At 39.1% G+C, this 26,812-nt stretch overlaps 1 protein-coding gene across 1 annotated transcript in view; it reads left to right on the top strand.

Moving 5' to 3' along the window:
• FBXL17 (F-box and leucine rich repeat protein 17) overlaps nt 1-26,812 on the top strand; it is a 498,904-nt gene that overhangs the window by 121,291 nt on the left and 350,801 nt on the right. The window contains exon 5 of the mRNA XM_043913747.1: nt 19,187-19,294. Coding sequence (XP_043769682.1) covers nt 19,187-19,294 — 108 coding nt within the window. The remainder of the gene's footprint in view (nt 1-19,186; nt 19,295-26,812) is intronic.

The raw sequence follows: 26,812 nt of genomic DNA, 5'->3' as shown, positions 1-26,812 counted from the left end.
CCTGGAGTTATTTCTGTGACTTTCACCTCATATCAAGTCAAGGAGTTGTCTGATATGTGTTTCACGTATCTTTCTATATGTCGCATAGGATACTTAAATGATATTTAAATTCTCGGACATGTGCACTGCCAAATTTCAGAAAAGAAATGATTGCTGGAATCCACACCAAATGTATTACTGTGTTTTTCCTCATTTTTGTAGTTTTACTTGCTCCAGAATTTCTGGAAACAGTTTGAAAATAGTGTTTTTTTAAGAATATTGTTTTTCCAAAACTTGTTATCAACATGATTTTCTGATTTAACAAAACACTTGCTGAGTTGACTTTGTACTTATGATACTTTTTAATCTGTCAAGCACTATTCTTCGATCATGTATTAGTATGTTTCTCATTTTTGCTTAATTGCTCTGGATGCTGTTACAGCCTAAGCCAGTTTTATATCTGGTAACAAGAAAATCTCCCAGTTATGAAATTATAAGAGTGGAAGAAATCTTAGGAATAAACTAAATAGGTACAGATTTAGAAACTTTAAAGATATGTCCAAATTGCTTTCCAAAATGCTTATGCCAATTTATACTGTCAACAATAATGGAAATTTTTTAATATTATCTCCAACACTTGTGCAAAAGGACTCAGCAATTTCATTTCTGGTTACAATATATGTGTATCTTGCAGAGGCTTTTGTACATATTTCAAAGAGATATGCAAAAATGTCCATTGCAACACTGTTTGTAATAATTTAAATATAAATTGATAATATAATTGATAAATATATCACTGTTTATTAAAGAATTGAAAGAGGTTAAATTAATGGAGTAGATTTACATACATCAATATGTCTACATCTCAGCAACATAATGTTGATTGAAAAGCAAATTGTAGAAGGATATATAAAGTATACTTTATAGAAAGAATAAAGCCTATAAAATACTACTTTATAGGATTGGTGTAATGTTATTTAGCTTTTCAGAAGGTTTATATAATATGGAGAAATGTGTGTTGTGTATAATAGTCAGTCATCTATGATATAACTATAGGAAAGCAACTATATGATGTATTTACCATTGTATGTCTTTTTGTTTGTAACCTACTTGTCTTGTAGTCTTGCCAACTTTTTTTACTCACTGTCAAGAAACCTTGTGAATTTTGAAAACCAGATATTGAATTTTATCAGGACAATAAAGTGTGGCTGTAGAAGGATTTCTTTTAAACTGTTTGATTCAACTGATAAGGGATCAGGCATTTATTGAGTAGCTATTATCAGACCCTAAACTAAAGGGTTCAGACTTGATTTTCCTGTTCTAACTAAATAAGGAAATAATAGCTAAGAGCAGCTATCTCTGAATAAACATGAGAAGATTTATTTCCTCCTTATTAATACTTAAAGAATTCTAAGAGAGACTACCTTGAGATCTTTTGTATCTTGCAGGTTGGTGAAAACAAGAGGTGTGATGATACTTGGTGGGTGCATATGAGTCAGTATAGTGTTTCTGGAAGATATTGTAGCAAAGTCTCTCAAAATTAAAAAGAAAATGTTCTTTACCCAGGAATACTGCAGATAACTTGCACAGGTTTTTCAAAATATATGTACAAGGATATTCATTGAAGTACTGTTTGCAACAACAAAATAGACAACAAAACAATAGATAACATAAATATAAAACTGGTTAAATAAGTTTGCATTTTCATATGATAGAATACTTTGCAGTTATATAATTGAAATAAGCCTATGCATGTTGATGTGGAAGATCTCCAAGATATTGTAAGTGAAAAAAGAAAGCTGCAAGACAGTGTATCAAGCTTGAAACTGTTGGAGGAAATTAAAAAGAAAAATACACAGGAACATATATTATACATGAGCATATACATTAAAAATTTTTTTTGGTAAGAAACTTGAGTGATTACTTTGGGAAATGAAAGTGAGGAGAAGATGGATTTTACTATTCATTTGATACTTTTCAGTACCCTTTTTATTTTCTAAACTAATGCATGTCTAACTAGTATTTTTAAAAAAATGCTGTTAGAGTTTATCTCTAATTTTCCGTTTCTTCACCCACCACCCTTATTTCTGCTTTTATGATAAAGCACACAGCTACCGCAAGGAAACAAGCAAAAATCAACAGTGATTATAGAAAACACAAAAAACAATTATGTTTTCAGTGAGTATAGATGGTCACTGAAAAATGCCCTTCAGAATAGGTTGGTATTAATAGTTATTTATTGTCTTGTTAGTTTAAAACATGCTGTAAAGGTCAGGACAGAATGGCTGAAGCCAGTTGGTCATTAACTGTGGTAATCATTGACCTTAAAGAGAATCGGTCCTCTAAATGATTTTCTGAAGTTAATAACTATATTTGAAGATTAGCAGTTATATTGTGATGGTGACAAGCGTGCCAAAAGACATTGGCCCCATTCACATGAAAAATTATGTTTTTACTGTGTAATTTGCAATGGCATTCATCAAAATTATTCATTCTTTCTAAAAGGAAAAAATTGATTGGTAGCAGTCACCGTGCCAAGGTTAGCATTAATGGTGCTAAAGCATCTAAATTTCCTGGCTTTTAAACCTTTTAAAAACATTTGAAAAGATTTATATGGCTTCTTGGATATGTAACAGTTCTTAAAAAATAATGTCACTTTTTTCTTGCATGCAAAAAAATGTGTTTCCCAGTTGTAGAAGAGAGATGTCAGGCTTTTCTAACTAGTTTTACAATCTCCTCATTCATTGGGGTTTACTTTTGGGTAAAGGAAACAGAAGTTGGTTTCCCTGCCCTAATGCGGTGGCCTCCAGTGGGGCCTTTCCCTGAGCTCGTATTTTGTTAGTATAGAAATATGTCAATTGTGGGCAGGTGATCTCTAATAGCGTGCCTCAGAAAGTATGGGTCACACATGTTCTGTTTTTCGCAGCTCTGCGCTGCTCCTCGGGGCATCTTGCTTGGGCTACTGGACTATGGACCAAGGCCCGAGTAGAGGGCATTTCTGAACGCAGGCGTGCAGCACTCCGTTTTCATGCTGTGTCTGTCTAAGTTTGTGGCTTTACAAAGGTATTACCAGACAACGAGCTTCAGTATTTGAATAAGTTAAATATAGAATTCCCTGAGTAATAAAATATGCATGATAACTGTTTCTTAATGTGGATTCAGTGTGTTTCTAATAAATTAGCACGTTGGTACAGAATAAAGCAGTATATTTAGTAGTGTTTGGCCAGATTATAAGTAGGAATCAGCCTTTGCTGTTAATCATGTTTTAAAAATCATAGTTAAAATAACGTTCAGAGGTCTTATATGAGATGCATTCCTGGCTTGTCTGACAGCGTCCCTAGCAGGGAAAGAGGTGAAATCCTCCTTTCTTAAAGCAGTAACTGGGATGAAGCACGTCTAGACGTGTAGTCCAGGGTCAGGAAGAACTTAGGTCTTCAGGCCAAATGAGGAAGCTGGTGTGTCCATTTGCTAGTTGAAACAGAGAAAAGAGCAGCGGGGGAGGACTAGGATGGGTTGGACCTGGCTTTGGAGTTTTCTCAGTCCGTCCTTGCTCAAATGTTTCAATATCAAATGTGATTTAGAAAACTCAAGAGGAAGAGTGAAGTTTATTGTATTAATCCAATTTTTTACTTTTTCTCTTCTTCTTCCTTACTTCCCAGTGTTCCAAGAGTAGTTCTTTTATTGTTTATTTTCCTTTTCAAGAACTACTTGCTATTTTTTTAGGGTAGGTCTGCCAACAACAAATTTTGTAAGTTTTTCTTCATCTTTGAATGAATGTCTTGGTCTCCTAGTCACTTCTGAAGGATATTTTTGCTGGATATAGAATTCTGGCTTGACAGTTCTTTTCTTTCAGCACTTGAAAAATATTGTCCCATTTCCATCTAGTATCCTTGGTTTCTGAGGAGCAATCTGCTATAATATTGAATTGCTTTTCAAATTCCAGCTTTAAAGAGATTTTGCTGCTTTCAAGATTTGTTTGTCTTTAGTTTTAAGAAATTTGATTATGATATGTTATAGCATGTGATTCTTTGTGTTAATCCTTTTTGGGGTTCACTCATCTATTTGAATTTGTAGGTTTATTTTTTTAACCAAGTTTGGGGAAATTTCTACCATTATTTCTTTGAGTACTGTTTTAGTTCCACATTCTTTCTCTTTTTTTTTTTTTCTGAAATACTTATGACATGAATGTTGCATTTTGCTCAGTCTGTTTTCTCTCTTTTTGTATTGGATACTTTGTATTTTTCTGTCTTCCATTTACTGGCTCTTTGCTCTCTTATCTTCATTTTACTGTTGATAACATCCAATGACATTTTTTCTTTTGGATTATTTTACTTCACAGTTCTAAAACTTCCTTTTTTTTAAAATATATTTTCTATATCTTTCTGAGACAGTTTAAAAATTTTGCTTCAAGAATGTCTGTACTTGTTTACTGGAACATTATTATGATGTGTGATTTAACATTTTTGTTGGATAATCCCAACATCTCTTGATCTTTCCCTGGGAACCTGAGGACAACATAGTGGTGAATTCTCTGTATTATTTTTTGCCTCACACATCCTTGATTGAGTGCTAGAGAAGCTAGCCGTCTGGAAACATCGGTGAACATAGGCAAAAAAACACAAAAAACTAAAAAAGCAAAACTCAGGAAAGCCCCGCTGTTCTGCTTTTTCTGGCCACAGTGTCAGAGTCTTCATGTATTTGTTTTATTTATATATAATGCCCACTTTTCTTTTCTTTTTTTTTTTTTTTTTTTTTGCTGTACTTATCAGGAAGAGTAGGCTAATCCATTATGTTCTGGAACTAGAAGAGAAGTGAAAAGCTGTGTGAATGTTAATCCCTGACATGTGGGAAATGTGAATCATGTCACTTCCTAGCTTAATGTAGATGATGATACAAACCCCCAGAAGCCACGAGTGCCCTGAAGATGTTCCGAAGGCAGTAAATGTTAAATGCCATGAGTAAAAAGTAAAATGTGCTCAAAACTGTAAAAAAAAATCCACTTTGAATATCAAAAGTTTAGATATATTAACTCTTAAGGAAATCTTGTTAAAATTTTCAAACCTGACGTTAGAAGAAATAAGAAATAAATACAGTTAACAAAGTTAACTATAATCATTTATACTTTTAGGAAAATGACCTTATATATGCCAAAACTCTAGTCTGATAGTCTTATCTCCATTTCTACAGAATGTAAAACTGAGGTAGAGAAGATTAAGCAATGATAAAAATTCCAAGGTGGCTAGGGCAAAACCAGATTTTGATGCCTGGATGTTTTCATTTTTACCATGTGTTTTGTACATTCACACTTCTGGGCCTTTGTACTGTTGTTCTGAGTGGTCCTACCTCACATCCTGTGCCTGAAATGGTCTTTTAAAGGTCTCTCCTTTGTGACTTTCAGGATACCATTTGGTCCTCATGCAAGTGCAAAAAAGCAATTTTTATGGAACTATTTTAGCATTTATGTCACGTTGTTATGGGTACCTGTGTAGACCACTCTCCACCACCATTGCATATACATATATACTATACAGAGCTCTCACATACTTGATGATAAATATTTATAAATTGAATTAAAATCTGGCTCCCAGTTAGGCCACGTCTCAGTGCCTCCTCTAAATATAATGGACTCTACAATGTTAGGCAAGGACAGATTGCATAAGATTTAGAAAGACCAAGCGTCTTCAACTAAGTAAACCAAAAATCTCATTGAATGAAGATATATTTCTTTTGATGCTTTAGTGTTCCTTTTTTTTTTTTTTTAATGAGATTCCAAGAACTTGGTTTTCACCCAGATTAAGATATGATCTTTTCTCTCTTTTGCCAAATTAATGAACTCATTTGAAAGCGGTTGTATTGAGTTTGTAGTATATGAATTCCTTTCATGTGCTGTCTTTTTTAACCCTCACACAGCTCAGTGGGGGTGGGTCCTGAAGTAGCTAAGTTGAGACTGTTGGGATCTGGAGAGGTTAAGTGTGCAGCTGGTAGGAGGCGAAATGAGTGACTGAAGTCTGGTCCTCGTGACTTCAGGCCTAGACCGCCTGAAGCTGTGGAGACGCCGCCTGCCCCTTCTCCGGTATAGGGACACGCTGTTGCACATTAGATTCGCCCGACCTGGATGTCGGTGTTTTGAAGACACGGGGGAGAGGGAGAGGTCTGTGCTCGGGCAGGAAGCAAGCTGCAGGCGGTTTGGCGTCTGTCCCTCACCCAGCCCTTGGTGCGCACGTGCTGAGTCGTTTCAGTCGTGTCCAGCCAGCCTCTGTCCATGGGATTCTCCCGTTAGGAATACCGGGGTGGCCATGCCCTCCTCCAGGGGACCTTCCCGACTCCGGGATCGAACCCCCGTCTCCTCTGACTCCTGCGTTGGTCGGCGGGTTCTTTACCGCTAGCGCCGCCTGGGAAGCCCCCGGGCCTTGGTGCTCGGTTTTGATTCCTGTGGTTAGAGGAGGGCTCCAGCTCCGGAAGGAACCGTCTGTGGAGAGACAGGCGCTGTGAGGCGGTGCGCCCCAAGCGGAAGGCTTTGGGGCTCAGGCGGTGAGGGTCGGGGCAGGACCAGAAGCTTCGGCCCGTGGGGGGTGGAGGGAATCACGCCGGAGTAGTCACGAGAGCGGGAAGAGCCGGGAGCTCTGCTGAATGGCGAGGAGGCCACGGCAACCAGAGCTGCCGGCAGAGCAGGGCGGCGCCCTGGGCAGCCGCAGCTAGTAGCCGGGCGTCTGAGCAGGACGGAGGGCCTGCTGCGGGCGTCTCAGAAGCGGGAGAGCGTGGGCCGAGGCCGGCGCCCAGCGGCCAGGCGGGTGGGGAACGCCGCCCCCTGACTAGGTCAGTGAAAGCAAAGGAAACCCTGCCTTACGACTCCATGCACTCCATGCACGTGAGGTCTGGGATGTATTTGATTATTGTTTAAAGATAAAATACAGATGAGAAGCCGTGTAATGCAACACGACATTATCACCATGTCGCTAAAGCAGTTGGTTTTGAGAATTCCTGGGTTGCATCTCTCCACTAAGCATCTCATATTTGTGTACATTTGAAGTATTTTTTAGTACAGCGTTATTTGTTACCCAGTTATATGTTGGAACAGGGATTCAGTGTTTAACATTTTTTTTGCTCTATATTTTCATTCTAAACTAGTGAACTGACTCTATGGTTTTTTTTTTTTTAATGTTTCTTAATATCTGTTAATATATAGGGGAAATATATAAACAGACTTTCAAAAACGGTTGTTTTTTGGCTTACCCAAGCAAAGTGTACTTAGGTGTATTGTTTATTGTTTTATAGTATATTTTCTTATTGCATGGAAGAATAATGACTAGGTAGAAATATGGTACTGATTTATAAATAAAAAAATTTTATATGTTAAAATAAGTTCTCTTTTTCTAAATTCTAAGAAAATTTTCATTTTGTTTCTTAAAATTTCTAAAGTTTCAAGAAGATTATTTAGGTTAAAATAAGAGTGAACTTTATTTTATTTCTAGTATTATTTTTTAGCAATTGTACAAGCTGTCTGTATTTATTTCTTTAATGTATGTAAAATTAATCTTCCAGTTCCTTGTTGGGAAAAATGCCTCAAGTTCATGTAGAGAGTAAACTTTCAAAAGCCTTATCGCATAGTTTTTTCCTTTTTAAAGCATTTATTTTCTGTGATCATAAGAACATAAAAATATTGATGTATAACTCTGGAAAATAAGAGGAACATAAAGAAAATTAAAATCACACTTATATAATCCCACTAGCAAGAGGCAGTTAACATTGTATCACCTGTTTTTTCACTCTGCTTATATACTTAGCAGAATTTAAACTCCTAATAATTGTATAATCCTGCTTTGTCACACTGTATTTTTCTGACTTCATTAAATATTTAAAAAGATGTGATCTTTCATGGCTACATGGCAGTTTATCAATAATATACCCTGTAATTTAGCCACTATCCTATTTTAACACATCTGAGAGGCTTCGGTTCTTTCGTTACTGTAAATACTGCTGCGGTGAGTGTCCTGGTCCACAAATCTGCCCGCCTCTCTGCCGGGCCCATTGCCCAGAAGCCCCTAGACGTGCTCCTTCTGGGTAAAAAACATATAAACACCTTTAAGACCTTTACACTGTAGTTTACATAAATGTAAATAAAAATCAGCTAGTACAGTGCCTGGCAAATAGGTACTCAACTACCGACTTTTTCTTGGCAGTAGAAATTCTGCAGGATCCTTATTTCACCCTCAGTGAGCTGGTTTTTCTAGTCCCTGCCTTTCCTAGTTTGATTCATTCATGTATTCAGTAAATGTGTAGTGAGCAGCTACTGTCTATCAGGCCCCGTGAAGGTATATGTTGACCTGGACTTAGAGGGGATGTTTTGAAAATACTGAAAGACCTCCTTTGACCCCTTTTCCTAGAGAGATGAATCTGTGTCTTGACATTGTTCATGAGCTCTGCTCTTCCTGAGCTTCTAATTTGAAAAATGAAATTAAACATATTTATACTTTTTTCCCCCTCTGCCAAAATTGACAAGGAAAACGCCTCCTTTGCGTTCTTGTTACTTAGCGTGGCTTCTTTTGTGAAGGTTAAGTATGCAGACCAAGTGGACTAGGTCCGGGTGGTTGGTGGACTTGCTGTGTTGCTTCAGGTTATTGTGGGAACCTTATTAAAGGAGGTGGGGTTTTATGAGCTGTTTGAAATGTAAGAAGGAACATTTAGCGAGCTATGAATGTATTTGACATGATGAAAAATGTATAACCTAATTTTAGGTTTTGTTTTTTGATAATAGGTTTTCTTGTTTAAAGAATGTTAAACATGAATATGTAAGAAATGTTCTATATTCATATATTAGGGTGTTGGTACACTTTTTTTTTTTAAACAGGAGATTATTGGCTTTCATTTATGATTAAAACACAAATTGTTAGGACTTTATACCTTGGTTAGATTTTATTCATCCTGGGAAGCGTTTTCTGTTGTTAAAATATTAAAACTTAATCTGAAATATTTTCACAAACATGAGTGACTTTTTGAAGGTTGTTCTCTTGCTTCTATATATTTTCTTTTTGCATATTATATATCACCCTCCTAGGGAGGAGGGTAGTTCTTTTCTGTTATAGAATATTATACTTTTAAATCAAATCTTATATATTGATGAGTTAAGTTCCTTAAAATCACAGGTAAGAAGCTTTGCTGTCCTAGTTATTATCTGACACGTTGTATATTTAGGAGTGTCACCACGCCCAGTTTTGGTGTATATACTTTGTTGTGCTTTGCAAAGCTGTAAGAATAGTAGTAATGTACTGTCATATCCAAGTGCTGTTAGACTAAGATAGTCTGCAAGTGAGAACGTTAAAAATAGAGTCAATGTACCCTTAGAAAATACAGAGTTGTTTGGGTTGCTTCCTTTTATTATCAGCAGTTTTAGATGTGTATTACAAAGTATAGGTAAACCTGTGTACAATGAAACTTGCTACTGATATTTTACCCACTGAAAGTCTCATTTAACTTACATTTTTCTCCCAATATGTGACTTCAACCTGCTGAACAAGTATAGAACCATTCATGTATTGTCGTTTCTATTTCTAGTGACTTGGTGGTAGGTGGGACATATCATAATGGAGACTGTCATTAAATGCTGCTTTTTGTGTTGGATCAAGTACAGTGATAGGAAAAAAAGTTAATTTTGTACCATAGTGTTCAGAGCGCCAGCTCCATGGAATTGGGGGGAGGATGTGCATACACTGAGTAGGCGCCCCTCTTTGTTAGGTGCGCCTTTGTTAGGTGTGGAGTGTGTCCAGCGCATGGGGATTTTCTTGGAATGCTCACAAGAAGCCTGTTAGGTTTCTATCTCATTTTCATACTTTTAGAAAGCAGATAAATTCTTTGAAGTCATACAGCTAGGAGGACGAGGAGCTGGATTGCAGCTCAGGCTGAGTCCCGTGATTTCAGATAATCTTACATTTCTGAGATAAAGGAAAAGTTTAATGTCACTGGTTTGAAATTAATACAGTGATTATACTTAAAATCCTTCGTTCCGTATTGTGAGCAGCCAGTTAAGAAAAGGTGTCATAGTGGGCATAAAGGGTTCAGAAAAAACACGAGGAGAAGGAAGACCACCCAGGGAGAGGTAACGGAATAGGTGGGGGTGGAGGGAAGGGGAGAGGACAGCCCCTGTCGGGGGGGGGGGAGGAGGTGTTCAGGCAGAGGCTGGGAGGAGGCAGAGAACACCCGGGTTTGTAGATGAAGAGAGGCCTAGGTGGTGTTGGGAGTCTAAGGAAGTTACCTTTATCGTGGTGGTTTTCCTCTTCCTCCGTGACTTTTAGGAAGCCTTCTGAAATACTAACTAGCTCTTCTGCTATTCTGAGCGCCGTTCTTTGTGTGTGAGCCTTCTGGGACTTCAGTTCATTTTACCCTTTGTGATGAAACCCCATTCAAAGTTAGATGAGTCAGAATTCAAGTTGTGTATACGACTTCTATTTTCCCCTGTTTTCTTGCATAACACGTGATGCATCCACACAGATTTTGGTAAGTGATCTGTCTGGTGGATTTAATTTAGGCTACAGTCACATTCTTATAAATTTCACTTTATACTCTTTGAAATGAATCCTCAAACTAACCATATCTGTTAATTTAAAAGTTCTATTTAGAAATGAAATAAAGCTTGACAGAATGGAAGACGCTTTACTTTCAGAGAATTGAAACGTTTTTTCTGTAATGTGACCAAAGAATTAAATTAGTTGTATGTTTATGAAACAAGGACTTTGTTATCAGCTATGTTTATTTATTACTTAGTGGGTCTCAAATTTCGCACTCTTATAGATGCTTGAATTGTATTTTAAGTACATTATTGAGCATGTTGTCATGCAGAGGGCACCGGCTCACGTGAGAGGTGGGGCCGGCTACTCCTAACTTCTGTGTTTCTTCATTTGTGAAATGGAATTTGCACCCGCCTGTGTATCTAACTGGGTGAGTGGGCATATGTGTATGTGTACTAGAAAATGCCTTGTAAATATCGTCGCTAAATACAACTATGATTGTTAGGTTTGGAGATTTCTCTTTAGATTTATTGCTTTCTTTAATTAAAGGGTGAGCAGATACAGAATAGAATAATTGTTCTGTTTCATTTACATTACCCAAGTATTGAATTTCAATAAAATAAAGTATTAGCCAAAGAAACTTGGTCAGCAAACGAGAGGGAAATGGTTGAGTCATAGCTAACTTATCATAGATCTTTTTAATAGGGACACGTATCTGTGCCGTTAATTCTGGACCAGTGTCTTTCCCTTTCACAATACTTTAATGCATAACTTATAAATCTCTTTTTATCAGCCAATCTGACTTCTCTAAACCCAGACTAACATTAAGCAAGACAGAATGAGCAAAAATCAGGCAAGGTCAAACAAGCAATCAAATGATCAGATTCTCATTGGTCGCTAATGGAATTTTAGACTTTTAGAAAATGATTAGTTATGAATCTCAGTGCCCTTGTTGACAAAGGGTCAGTTTTTATAAAATTGTTATAAATTTTTAATGAGATTTTTAAATTACCATGTTGGATTATTAGCTCCATAAAACTATACATAGTTCATTTTTCATATTAAGTCTCACATGAACATTTCTGCTGGAATGATGAGGGTATTATGGCTCTTATTTTTGAAAGATCCTATCTTTTAGAGATATACTGAAATATTTACTGATAAATGTGATGTTTTAGAGGTGGATAGGGCTATTAATAAAACAAACTTGACAATGAACTAGTAATTATTGAAGTTAGATGATTGGTAAATGGAGGTTTATTTTATTGTTTTTTCTACTTTTTTATGTTTTTGAAATTTTTCATCATAAAATGTTAAAAGATTTTACTGTCTGTGCTTCTGATTTACCTAATGAAATAGTTGAATCATGCTAATTAAAAGCCAAAGTTGTAGTAGTAAGCATGAGTTCTTAAATAATCCTTGTTTTTTTTTCATGATTTATAAAAGCAGTATATATTCTAGCTCTCTACTGAAATGATATTGGGCATATAATGATACCAGGCATACAATAACTTAACATATTTGAGAAGAATCTTATTTGTATAATTGAATATGATTTTTAGTCATAGTTTTGACTTCTTTCTATGTGTTGTTGTTTCCTTGTTGTATTTGACTCTTTGTGACCCCGTGGGCTGTAGTCTGCCAAGCCTCTCTGTCCATAGGATTTCCTGGGCAAGAATCCTGGGGTGGGCTGCCATTTCCTTCTGCAGGGGGTCTTCCCGACCCAGGGATCAAACCTGGATCTCCCACACTGCCAGGTGGATTCTTAATCACTAGCCCAACTTTCTCTGTGTGCCATGTGATTATTGCTCGTATATAGAAAGGAATAGTTGGTAGGTACGGCGGGCGACTGAAGGAGGGATCTCACTTGTGATAAATCCTCTGCATTTGCTCTTCTCACTAGGTTGTGAGCTCCGTGAAGGCGGTTTGTCTTGGTCATGGTGTGAGGCACAGCACTCGGCACGTGGCATTTACTCACTAAACGCTGTGTGACCGCAGTTTAAAAGAATACTATGTTTAAATAATGTTCTTTCAGATTTCCTTTTAAACTTCACTAAAAATATGAAATTTTTATTACAGTAAGAGCATAGTGAAAAGGTCTTACTGAAATGATTCATAATGCGAATCCATACCAAGTACTTTGTCTCAATGTTTAGCTATTTCCTTTCATATGGTCAGTATGAATCTCTTTTGTGCTTTTTGTTACACTGTTTCAAAGGAGGGCACATTAATTGAAAGTGTTTTATGACCTGTGAAAAAATAGAACACAGAAGAGCAAAGGAAGGTGAAAATGAAAAAGAAATTTTCATAGAGTTTGAAGACTCAACTAAATAAATGCAGAAATTTTATTGTATTGCATTTGAAAACTCCTGAAGTATCGTGTATATTTACTCGGTATCTGAATCAGATTCTTCACTTGGGACTTCTATATTATAGCACTTCACGTGGGACTTCTTGGTCCATTGTCAGACGTGGATGCTCACTGACTGGCTTGGCCTAGCTGCCGGAGGTACCCCTCGGTGTGGTATGCTGTTTCACACGGGGCAGGACCCGCTGCAGGTGTGACCCGCTGGCAGCCTCCCTGAGGCCAGAATATCCCTTTAGTGGGTCCTCAGTTGACCTCATGGACCTTGAAGGACAGCTCACCTTTATCACCCTTCCCTTAGAGCCTTTAATGAATGGCACCATCTGTTATGTGCCTGCAGGAGGCTGGAACTTGAGGGGACCTTTTAATTCCTTAACCCCTGTATGTCTCACGTTACCAATAAAATAGATTCCTTCCATACCAAGTCACAACCATTTTGCCAGACAGTCAACCCTCCATAACCTGGTTACTTCTTCACACTTGATTTCAGACCTGGATAGGGGATGGTGGGATGATGAACGGAGTGGAAGAATTAGGGAGGAGGCAGATTGCACAGGGCCTTGTAGTTTATAGGAGTTTGGATTTTATCCTTCGAGTAATTGGTACCACTGGAGGACTGTGAATGGCAGACTGACATGATGTGATTTGTACACTTTGAAAGATCACTGTGACTCGATGGGTGGAGGAGAGATTTGTGGAATCAAGAGTGGCAGAAAGACCTTCAGTGTGTAAGCTGCTGAAAATGTCCAGAAGGATGGCATGTCTTGGACCATGGTGGTCTGTGGTGTCAGTACAGGTCAGCAAAAAGATAACCCCATGACGCCACATATACCCAGGACCATCTTCAGTACTAATATTTGGAAGGTCTGGTTAGTTGTTAGATTTAGTTATGAGTTGTTTATGGATTGACTCCATAAGAATCTTTAAGAGAACTTATTAGAAGTATGTATTTCCAAGTCCTGAATTCGTAGGTTTGGGGTGAACTCTAGGGAAAACTTTTTTCTGAGCAAAGTTGTGAAATACTTATATTACTTAATACATTCATGTAGGATTATTCAGAACAATTCTTTAATGTCACAAGTGTAAAAATGTCCAAAGATTTCTTGACCTTTTTAGAATTAATGATATAAATTCCTTTTCTCTATTGATACACTAGCATCATTCCCCAAATTTAATCTTTCAGCACAGATTACAAATCCCTTTTCATTGACTCAGTCTTATTCTGATCAAGATAGATCTCTCCACCCATGTTCTGAGGAAACTGTCTTAAAATAAGAATAAGCTGCATCTCTTTATTTAGAGTCCTGAAATTCGTGTAAAAGCTTTTCCCATCCACATTTTCTTAGTCTTTAATTTTAATCCTTTTTAGGTGAAAGTGCTTTCTTGGATTATCAATTTCTACTTATGTGGTTTTATAATTCACTACCGTTAATCCAGCTTTTTCATCACGTCTGTATTAGATAACTGCAACCCACTTTTGGGCTTCCCCAAAGGCTCAGCAGGTAAAGAATCCACCTGCAATGCAGGAAACACAGGAGACGTGGGTTTGATCCATGGGCCGGGAAGATCCCCTGGAGGAGGAAACGGTAACCCATTCCAATATTCTTGCCTGGAAAACACAATGGACAGAGGAGCCTGAAGGGCTATAGGCCATGGTGTCGCAAAGAGTTGGACTCAACTGAGTGCGCGCACACACACACACCCCACTTTTATGCTTTCTTGTTTTGGGAGGATTCTTAGGATATACAGGAAAACTATCATGGCATTTCAGCACATCTATTCTATCCTTAGGAGATGAAAAAAGTAATCAAGGATGGTGCTTCTCTTTAGAAAATTCTTTAAAAAAATAGACCCATGGTGCCTTGATTCCTGACACTCCACTTCTCTGGGGCCAAAGGGAGGGCCTTAAATTTGCTTTTGCTTTTGAGTGAAATTAGCACCATGAAATGAGCCACAACCTAGTATATATAAGTTAAAGAGCATGGATTGCAAAATCTAAAAGACCAAAGTTAAAGCCCACTTGGCCATCTGCTAGTGGTTTGATTTGGGAGAAGTCAATCTCTGATAGTCTTATTTTAGTTACCTGTAAAATGGGGCTAGATTTACCCTGGAGGAGGGCATGGCAACCCACTCCAGTATTCTTGCCTAGAGAATCCCACGGATGGAGGAGCCTGGTGGGCTACAGTCCATAGGCTTGCAAAGAGTCAGGCATGACTGAAGTGTCTTAGCACTAAAGTGGGGCTAATATTGCCTGTCAAGGCTGTTATTGGGATTCCCTGTTACAGAGAGGACTTAGCTTGGCCCACAGTAAGGCTTTAGTAAATACAGCCATTTTATTTTCTATTCCCTCTTAAGTTCTTTGGCTACTGGTACCCCAAACTTTGAGCTGTGTTCAAAGACTGAATCTCTAGATTTAGCAATTCAAAAATATTGTATAAACAATAACATAAATAATAATTTTATAACAATAACTCTTCAAGCAAAATGAGTGATCCTGTACTGCTCACCTTCTGCTTTTCTCTTTCTTCTAGTGAAGAATATTTTAGTCATATATGCACATTTCTTCCATAGTGGCTATTACATTTGCCCCCATCTGAATTTTCTAGCCCTTTTATTTCTACCTCCCGGGAGATTTCTTCTTGTGCCCCCATTTGATCTCATGAGAAACCACCCTCAAAGGGTTCTGGCAGAGTGCTGCTCTCAAGAGCTTATGAGAACCAGTATCTTCCTTCTGCCTTTGCCCTCTGTGTTTCTGGTTGTCATTTGTTTAGGCGTCAGCAACTAGAGAGGGCCCCCTTAGGATTCACAGTGGAGACTCTAGTAGAATCTTGCGTGTGTCTGTATTATTGAGGCTTTTCATGGCCCTTGTGACCCTGAAGGCACAGGACATTCCTCACCAGTGATGCGTTTCCTTATCGTAGCTCTAAACGCACTTGCGTCGTCTCCACGCTGGTATCAAAATGTCAGTTGGCTTTTAGATTGCCAGCTCAAGGAGGTGGTCTTCTCCGTCTCTGTCATGTGAAGAGATGACACTGTTGAATCTGAGGTTCGTCTTCCCTTTTTCTCCATCACAGCTTTGACTAAAAGGTCAAAATCTGCTTTGCCAGCTGGTCTCATTCCCCCCTAATTTTCTGATACCACTTTCTAAATCCTGAGCCACGTTTCTCTTTGCATATGAATTCTTATTTACTGGCTGGTTTTATCACAGTCTGTGAGTAAGTATGATCCCTCAAAATCAAACCATTCCAGATGGTCTTTTCAGCAAATAGGGCAATTCATGTGCAAACAAAATGAACCTTTCACCTTACTTCACACTCACTGTTCACGAAAATTAACTCCAAGAGCACCATAGGCATAAATGTTAGTTCTAAGACCACCATCAAGAAAATGAAAAGACAAGGCACAGAATGGAAGAAAAGATTTGTGAAGCAGATATCTGATAAAGGACTTGTATTCAAGTTATATAAAGAACTCTTGCAACTTAATAAGAAAACAACTCACTTTTAAAAATGTCTAAAAAATTAAGCTTATCATATGACTCAGTAATTCCAATCCTAGATATTTATGCAAGAGGAATGAAACATATGTCCGTACAAAGACTTGTATGTGAACAATCACAGAAGCATTGTTTATCAAAGCCCCACACTGTAAACAATTAAAATGTTTATCAACTGGTGAGTGGATAAACAAAATGTAATATAGTCATATCATGCAAATCTACCCAGCAGTAAAATGAGCCAGCTACTGATACAGGTAACAGCAAGGAGGAACCTCAAAAAACAAACAAAAGAAAACATTACTAGCGAAAGAAGCTAGACACAGAAGACTGTTTATTATAGAATCCTGTTTACATGAAGTTTCTAGAAAAGGCAGCTGTAGATGGTTAAGACAGATCAGTGGTCATCTCGGGGCAGGAGTGGAGACTGACTGCATTTGGGCATCAGGGAGAAAGGGACTTTTCAGGGCGGGGTGATGGTGGTGTTCTAGAACTGGATCGTGGTGTTGGTTGCACAGTTGTGTTAAACTCAGGGCCATTTGATTCCGTCTCCTAAGACACGTATCAGCCTACACAGAGTGTCCCGGTATTCTGGGGACTGACTCTAGGCTCATTCGGCTCTTAGGACTCTGTTGGTGCAGGGGGCGCCCCCGAGCTCTTACTTGATTTCTTGAGCTGAAAGAGGAAGACCCACGAAGCCAATTTTAATATTTTGTCTCTGAAAGCCCGAACACCTTGGACCTGAGCTTTCCTGTGTCCTTCATCCTTATCTGAATTCCTCTTCCTCCATTGGAGATGGATCTGGGAGAAGCCTGATGTCAGAGTGAGATTAGGCAGGATGGTGAACCAGATGGCGATAGGTATCTCACCTGTTTCCCTCTCCTTCCCCAACTTTTTTTTTTTTTTAATAGAAATTGGTTTTCACTGAAGCTTCAGGCAATTTCAGTGCCTTAAATATTCTTTCTTGACATAATGTTTTTAGAAAGCTGAGTGTCAGGAAGGCCCATTTTTAATTTATCAATGGCACCCTTAGTCTTAATATGCTAAAGCATACTTTACTTTTGAGGGCAGAATTAATCTTTTATCAGATGTACCATGGATGCTGTTGGTTTGATTATTTTAGGAAAGTGTTCTTGTGCTGTTTCAGAATTAATGCTACCCACATAACTTTATTTTCCAGTATCTGTTCAGAATAGATAAGGGAGATACAAAGTAAGAGTCACCCGTATTAAAGTTAATGCAAAGTAGATGCAAGTCACTGCTGTTCGCAAAACCAACAGTGGTGTTTAACTTGTTGATTTCATCTTGACTGTGAGGAAAGTGAATCTGAAATTAACCCTGTGATAGAGAATATCTGGACCTTCTTTTATAAGCCACAACTTTGTAGAACGGTGGAGAAAATGTTAGCACAATCATAAGAAGATAATTTTATACATGGAAAACTTTTGGAGGCTGGAGGAGACAAAAAAGGAATTTCAGTCTGCCCTTGGTTTAAAGCAGGGCCATGCAGAAATGCCAAAAGCTGTCAACGTAACTTCTTTGCAGCTCTGGGGCCTCAAGTTTTCACATCCCTAAGAGTCACTTAGGGGCTTGTTAAAAATACAGATTCTTGGGTTACACCTCTTTTGACTCTGAGGTTTTAATAAATTCCTCAGTGGATTCTAATATGTATCACATTAGTTAGGGTTCTTCAGAGAATCAGAATTAGTATGAGTGTGTGTGTGTGTGTGTGTGTGTGTGTGTGTGTGTAAAAGAGATTGTTGTAAGGAATTGGTTCCTGTCACTCTGAAGGCTGAGAAATCCCCAAACCGGCGATCTGGAGGCCACAGAGAGCAGATGGTATAGTTCTAGGCTGAGTCTAAACGCATAGGACTCAGGAGAGCCAATGATGTAATTCCAGTCCAAAGCTGAGTCTAAAGGTGGGAATGTGTGACTGCTGTCTGAATGTGAAGGTAGGCAGAGAATGAGAAGAGGAGGGGGAGAGAGCAAGAGAGGCCAGATTCTCCTTTCCTCCCCTTTTTGTTCCATTCCTTCAGCAGACTGGCTGTGACTGAGGGTGAGTGGTCACCTTGGGGAGGCAATCTGCTTTATTCAGTCTGCTGTTTCGAATATTAATCTCACCCAGAAACCTTCACGAATAGTTTTTAATCACATATTTGAGCATCTCATGGTGTAGTCAAGATGACACATAAATTTAACCATCATATCATCCAAGTCTAAGAAGTTTGAAGCAGTGAGGGGCAGAACCAGATTTCTTAGAAGAAACGCTTGTAGGGAGAAACCTTATAAAGAGACTGTTGTTGCCCTTTAGGAAACAATTGTACGGTTTCAGTTATCAAATATGTTGGGACTGAGCAAATCCATGGTGATAGAAAGCTGCCAGGACTTGGGGGCAGGGGCTGGACTTGGGGAACGGCTGCTGATGGGCATGGCGCTTCTTTTTGGGGTGAGAAGCGTGTTCTGGAGTTAGATGCTGGTGATGGTGGCACGACTTGTGAATCTGCTGAAAACCACGGGACTTCCCTTTGAAACGGTGAATTTCATAGTATGTGAAGTAAATGCCAAGATACATACATATCTACTGGGGGAGATATGAAGAAGTGGAGGTAGATAGTGTTGACGTCTCTGAGACATGAAGAAGTAAACAAACATGGGGTGATAGAAGGGAATGTGGGGTTGAGGGCGGATTTACAAAGCACAGGACATCTTTCAGCATGTCTATACATGGATTCAAACGGTCCACTGGAAAAGGAAACGTTAGTGATGCAAGGGGAGGGAAGGGACTTGGCAGTGGTCAAAGCCTGCAGCGCCGTCCTGACTCACCTTCCGCCCGGCTCTCCCCAGGTGACGGACCAGTCGGTGAAAGCGTTCGCGGAGCACTGTCCTGAGCTGCAGTACGTGGGCTTCATGGGCTGTTCAGTGACTTCTAAAGGAGTCATCCATCTAACCAAGGTAGGTTCCACGGCTACATCTCCTTGGTGCTTCCGAGCCGCGTTCATACCAATGCCCTTGTGATGTTCTGCGTACTCGATGAGGACTGCTCAGACCATTGTAAGAAGTGTTAAGTAGTGTTTGGTAAAGTTAAAATCAGTTTAAGTCAATACAAAATCTATCCTTTCTAAGATGGGATATTGATTTAAACAAAAAGTTTGCTTTTTGGCTTTTTTCATTTGCTAATAACTGTGAAATGTATACATCAATGAAACTGATATATATGACAAGACTTATTTAGATTTTAATGTAGTGTATTGTGTTAGAAGATACTTTAATGAAAGTTTTCACTGGTCACATATCATTAGATCTTTTGAGCATTTTGCTTTTAAGAAGTGAATATGGTCAGTTCATATGATTAAGCTGAACATATATGGTGAAAAGAGAAGTGAATGTATGCCAAAAATTAACTTCATAGTTCAGAGAGTTTACTTACATACCAAATATATAAAATCTCATATGTTAGCAATAATGAAAACATCAGTTCCTTTGTAATCGCTCACTTGTCACCCATCATCTGTGCTGTTTTTCAGAGCTCTATAATAATTAGGAACTAATTCTTACATACATGTTTTAGAAAACTGGCTACTATAAAATTTACTTGTGTCTTATTCAAAATTTGTCATGTCTCTTCAAGGTTGCAGTTTAGCAGGAAATAGTTTTTCTTTCCTCCTAGCGAAAGTGAAAGTCACTCAGTCATGTCTGACTCTTTGCAACCCCATGGACTATACAGTTCATGGAATTCTCCAGGCCAGAACACTGGAGTGGGTAGCCTTTCCCTTCATCCAGGGGATCTTCCCAACCCAGGGATCAAACCCAGGTCTCCCACATTGCAGGTGGATTCTTTACCAGCTGAGCCACAAGGGAAGCCCAAGAATAGTGGAGTGGGTAGCCTGTCCCTTCTCCAGTGGATCTTCCTGACCCAGGGATTGAACCGGGGTCTCCTGCATTGCAGGCGGGTTCTTTACCAACTGAGCTATCAGGGAAGCCCTCTCTCCTCCTGGGAAAAGAGCAGATGTTTATAAATCACCTAGGCCTGTGGCGGTAAGGCCCGGAGGACAGGAGCCCAGGCTCTGTTGTCAGCTGGGGTTTGAATCCCGGCCCTGCCATTAACCAGCTGAGTCGACAGATTGTTTTTCAGGGAATTAACTGAAGTGGTAAATGGAAGACGCTTTCCTCAGTATCAGGACCATAGTAAGTGCTAGGTAAACTTTAGGTACTATTATTAAAATAAGTGGTGGCTCAGATGGTAAAGAATGTGCCTATATGCAGGAGACCCAGGTTTGATATCTGGGCTGGGAAGATCCCCTGGAGTAGGAAATGGCAACCCACTCCAGTGTCCTCACCTGGAGAATTCCACGGACAGAGGAGCCTGGCGGGCTACAGTCTGTGAGGTGGCGCAGAGTGGCACAGAGCTGAGCAGTAACACGTTCACTCTCCTTGAAAGAATTGGTGCACGCGTGCGTGCTCAGTCGTGTCTGGGTGTGGCCGCCCAGTGCCCTGCGGCCCGCCAGGCTCCCCTGTCCGTGGGGTTCTCCAGGCCAGCATACCGAGGGGGTGGCCGTGTCCTCCTCCAGGGGATCTTCCCGACCCAGGGATCGACGTCCGTAACTAGTGTCTTCTGCACTGGTAGGAGGGTTCTTTACCACTAGCGCCACCTGGGAAGTCCAGAGAAGTGCTGCCATCACTAAATTGCTAGAAATTTGGAGCAAACTTTGAGGAAAAAAAATCAAATCACTGTTTTATTCTAGTGTATTGGAAACAGTGCCTGTGACTATTCTGTGTCTCCCATGACTGATGAGCTTTAACTATATTTTGAGGATCAGAACCTAAAACTAGCAGAGAGGATAGGCACATTATTCTCTATTATTGCTCTATCAGAACATCTTCGTGTAACCAAGATTGTGTGTGACCATAATTTTTTATTCATCTTCTATAACCTTTGCCTGAACGTTTTCGTAGATGAATGTTTTTCCCATCACATCATCTACTGCTGTTTATAGTGCAGAGTAGAAATGCCTTTGGATGAACAGATTGTGCACAACAAGTGTTACAATGACCATATGTGGGCTTTTTACGATCACTTGAAATTGTACTCATTAAAGACAAAACAAGACTTATTAGATCAGTAAGTGCTTCCCTGAACATTTTGAGATGGCCAAAAATTATGGTACACTGGTGCTTAAAAGATCAGAATTATTCTCTGTGACAAAATAGCAGCGACAGCAAATGTCAGCTTTGGAAGGCTTAATTTGCTGAGAAGATTATTCTGAAGATTATATACCAGGATTGGGGGTTTGGCCCGTCAGCAGTCGGAATCTACTGGATTCATGTCAGAGCCGGCCCACAGCATGTTAGGCTCATCCCTGTTGCCCAGCACAGGGCATGTTTTGGTGAGAAGACCGCTCTGTGGTATGGTATTGCTTCATTTCATGGATTCAGGTAAAGGCGAGATAGCCTTTTAAATGTACATGACTTTGGCTAAGCTATTTTAGTTGTTTCAGCTTTTGAAAACCAAGGGTAGAACTCAAAATAAAGCTTCTTGTTAAAATACTGCATTCTGACAGTGTTTTTATACTAAGACATTATACAAAATGTAATTTACATTCAGAAAATGCTTGTAAATATATAAATGTTCCTAGAAAGTTGTGTTACCCTTATTGTCCTCATGGTGTATAGTTTTAAATAATTTTTTCTCAATATTTAATGTAATTTTTAAGTAAATGATTAGAGGATGTGAGATACAGAGTGTTGAGCTATCAGTATAAATATATTTAACTTTATATGATTTAGAAAATCTCTCCAACTTAACTACTTTCCAGTCTGTGGCTCTAAATTTGCTAATAGAGGCAAATGCCCTAAAATCTCTGTGCCTTAGTTTCCTCCTGTGAAGAGATGTGTATGTAATAGAGGATCTATCTCTAGAGTTTCCTACAGCCAGACAAATCTCTGAATTTAAGAGTCATTGGCCTGGAAGGGACTGAGTGGCTGTCCTTGAATGCAAGGAATGTCAAGTCCTTACTAAGTTAGAAGGGAAAATTGGGGATTTGTGACATCTTAGATTGTTAAATCAAGGGCAGGAAGACAGAAGATTGGGAACAGGAGAAAGAATATTGATATTCTATTACTGTGGTCTCGTGGACTTAGTTTTACTTTGGTGCTCTCGGTCTTGTCTGGACTCTATTTACTGATGACACACCCTTAGTCTTCAGATAGATTCTGCTAATATCAAGCAATAATGGAGTGAAGAGGCCGTCCTTCTAAGCCGCTATGACTATGTAAATGAGAGTCCGGAAATAGCTAACAGCGAACGCACACAGGTTGAGAAGATGAAGTCAGCTTTCCTGGAGTGGGTTCGGAAGTGAGGATGCGAACTTCTGAGGGCTCTGTTTTGCCTCCGAAGTTGAGAACGTTGATGACGTGCAGTGTCCGGCAGAATTGCGTCTCCTGCAACCCAGGACTTGGCTCGGGTGTTGGAAGCGTTTCCAGCTCACAGCACAGGGAGGACGGCCCAGACAGAGCCCAGCAGGCGACCTGCGTGGACGCAGAACCGGAAGTCCAGGGAGGCCGGGGTGGCCGGGCGCAGCGTGTGCCCTCCCACGCTCGTCTCGTCCTAGATAACCCAGGAGTAAAGCGATCACAGGAGAACCGAGGGGAGTGAAGACACAGCACACCAGATTTAGTGGGGTGCTGCTGAAGGACTCACTTCGATGGCACCAAACACCTACATACGAAGAAAAGGAAGGTCTTGGGTCAACGGCCTTAGCTTCTACCTTATGAAATTTGAAAAGAGAAGAGTAAATTAACCTCAAAGTAAGCAGAGGGAAGGAAATAATAAACTTCACCGCGGATATTAATGAAATGGAAAACAAAAAGAAATATTAATGAACGCACAAAGCTGGTTCTTTGATAAACTAGATAAATCTGTATTCAGACTAATTAAAAGAGAGAGAAATTGCCAATGCCATGACTCAGAGGAGTAGTATAGCTGCAGATTCTCCAGATATTAAAAGGATAACAGGGAATATCATGAGCATCTTTATGCCTCTAAATTCAACACGTTAGATGAAAGGGAAAATTTATTTGAAACTTGTGAATTTCTGAAGCTCACTCAAGAAGAAATATTCAAAAGATAACCTGGATACCTCTGTTCCTTAAAGAAATTACAATTGTGTTTAAAAACCTTCCTTCAGTGATACTCCCTGCCCAGAGTGCTTCACTGGTGAATTCTACTAAATATCTGTTATATTTCAAAACTTTTTCGGACCTCCCTGGTGGCTCAGATGGTGAAGAATCTGCCTGCAATACAAGAGACCCAGGTTCGATCCCTGAGAAGATCCTCTGGAGAAGGGAGTGACTACCCACTCCAGTATTCTTGCCTGGAGAATTCCATGGACAGAGGAGCGAGATACATACTTGAGTTATTTACTATTGGAATGCTATAGCATTAGGAATTTGTATCAAAATATCATAGAGCAGATGAAAAAATAGAGAAGTGGATAGGCCAATAAAAGAAACAAAAATGGCAAAATATAGATAATTGAGCTGGGTTATAGGACAAGAGGGTTCATTATGTTATTCTCATTACTTTTGTTTATCCTTGAAAACTTCCATAATAATGAAGCTTTTAAGAGGTTAAAATTGATATTAATATAACATGATAAGTTGTATTATTCAATCACATACTTTTTAAGAACTCACAGTAACGTGGAAAAAGCCCAGGATGATAATGAATACTCAAGTGCATTATATATAATATTAATTTAAAATCATTTGAACAAATAAGCCAATGGAGTCTGAAATATCAAGGTGGCCTGTTATATAGTACATGTAGTTGTAGTTGGTGTGCAAACTTGAGGTCTGCTCTGAGTTCATGAGTTTCATGGCACTGATCCATTGTGAATTGACTTCAGTCAGTTTGAATGATCTCAACCAATAGTCAGGAAGATGCTATTTTATTCATAAATGACTAAATACTCATTTAATGACTAGTCAAGAAATGACTGTTAAAAAGATGAAGAATTTTTGAGAAAACTGCATTTTTGTTATATGCTATATAAAATTTATATTTGTCATACCTTAGGGGTAGATGTTTTTCCTTTTTAGATTGTTGATATATTTTAAAGTTGTTAATTAATTAATGATATTAATTCTGATGCTGTGCATGTGTGCTAAGTCTCATCAGTCATGTCTGACTCTCTGCGACTCCATGGCCTGTAGCCCTCCAGGCTCCTCTGTCCATGGGGATTCTCCAGGCAAGAATACAGGGGTGGGTTGCCATGCCCTCCTTCAGGGTATCTTCCTGACCCAGGGATTGAACCCGTGTCTCTTATGTCTCCTACATTGGCAAGGGGATTCTTTACCACTAGCACCACCTGGGAATCCTATCTTAGATCTTATTGTTTCAATTTTCAGTTTATAAGCATGAACTGAATTCTTGGCATATGTCAGATATGGGTATGTTTGTTTTTGTTTTTAAGGAGAGGTGTTTTTTGGAAGGTAGCAGCTAAAAAAATGCCCCAAATTCAGATATTTCCTTGGACCATCTCGTATTTAAAGAACTTTTTATAAAACATATTTTAAAAGTGCTTATGGCTGAAACTATGAAATGTTTTCTAAAGAAAAACAAAATTGATTTTTTTCAGTCAATTTAACATAAGTAAGTGAAAGAATGTTCATCCATGCAGCTAACTCAATTCTCGTCTTCCTTTTCATGTTTATTCAGAGACTAGAAATGAAAGATGAACTTTCTTGCCTTCTAAATTTCAAAACAACTGATCAATTTAGAATGTCTTATTCTAAAGATAGAATATATTATTTTGCTGCTATTGGGGTGATATTGCTGTTAAGTTATAGATTATCATTTCATTTGTTTCTGATTAATCTGTAGGTACTTGAGTGGTATTTTGAGATGTGGAAAGTGTGTTCTTGAATTCATTCAGCTCTGAAATATTCCCTGTTGGGTAGTCCAGTGAGGACTCTGAAGAGGTGTTTGTAGGATGCTGTTGGTTCTTTTTAGCTTTTCAGGAGTTAAGAGTTGAGCCAGAAGCCAAGTTTTGAGAATTTAGACAATGATTCTCTAGGCCTGGTGTGATCCATTAATAGATTTTTTTCTTAGGAGTTTACAAGGGACAACAAGCCACTTATTGCTGTCATCAAAGCTGATAGTGTAACTGCTGGTCATAAGACTTTGGCAATTCACCTAATCTCTTAGCCTCAGTTTTCTCATCTGTAAAATGAGGATAATAATAGTATCTACCTATCTCTCGGGCTGTAGAGGAGGAGTGTTTGGCACATACTAAAGCAGCATTTGAAAAATAATAAAATAAGTAATTGTAAAAATGTTCATTATTACATACAAAACCTCCTTATAACTCTTTAGTCCTAATCACTCATGTTCTTTTATCAAAATAAAAATGTAGAATGATGTTCATGAAAATAAATCTCAGTTAAAAGCTTTTATGACCCTTCTTTCTACCTGAGTGCCAGTTCAGAATATTAAGATGAATAGCTGTCTGCTCTTCATGGGTTTGTTTTCTCCCCTTTAACCCACTGAACAACTGAAATAATATTTTAAATCATCAAAAAGTTCCTACCATAGCAATGCACTGAATCAGAGGAATATACCATTGTACCTCGTTTAAAGTTTTTTATTGAAATAGAATGGATTTACACTGTTGTGTTAATTTCCACTACACTGCAAAGTGATTCAGTTACACATATGGGCCTTCTTTTTAAGAAACGCTCTTTTGCATTATGGTTTATCACGTGTGTTGAATGCCGTAGGACCCCGTTGTCCGCTCGGCGTGTAGTGTTTGTGCCTCTCATTTCACACTCCCAGACCACCCCCCACCGCCCCTGCACTGACAAACACAAGTCTCTTCTCTGTACCTGTGATTCTCTTTCTTTTTCGTAAAAGCTCATTTGTGTCATATTTTAGATTCCACACGTAAGTGATGTTGGATGATATTTGTCTTCATCTCTGACTGACTTCACTTGCTGTGATGATGATCTTTGGTTACATCCATGTTGTTGCAGTGGCGTCTTTCACCCTTTTTTATAATCCTCCATTGTGCGTGTGTGTGTTACATGCCTGTGTGTGTGTATATAGGGCTTCCCCTGGGGCTCAGTGGTGAAGAATCCACCTGCAGTGCAGGAGACACAGGGGACGTGGGTTTGATCCCGGGGCCGGGAAGATCCCCGGCAACCCACCCCAGCGTTCTTGCGGGAGTATGCCCTGAACACAGGAGCCTGATGGGCTGTAGTCCATGGAGTCACGAAGAGTTGGACATGGCTGCAGGAACTGAGATGCACACACGTGTGTGTGTATACTGCACCTTCTTTGTCCTTCATTTGTCATTGAACGTTTCGGTTGTTTCCCTGTCTTGGTTATTGTGAATGGTGTTGCTGTGAACATCGGGATGCATGTATCATTTTGAATTATATTGTTCTCCAGATATATGCCCAGGAGTGGGATTG

The sequence above is a fragment of the Cervus elaphus genome, chromosome 9, assembly GCF_910594005.1.
Source record: "Cervus elaphus chromosome 9, mCerEla1.1, whole genome shotgun sequence".
Lineage (NCBI taxonomy): Eukaryota > Metazoa > Chordata > Mammalia > Artiodactyla > Cervidae > Cervus > Cervus elaphus.
This window is presented reverse-complemented; position numbering and strand designations above follow the sequence as displayed.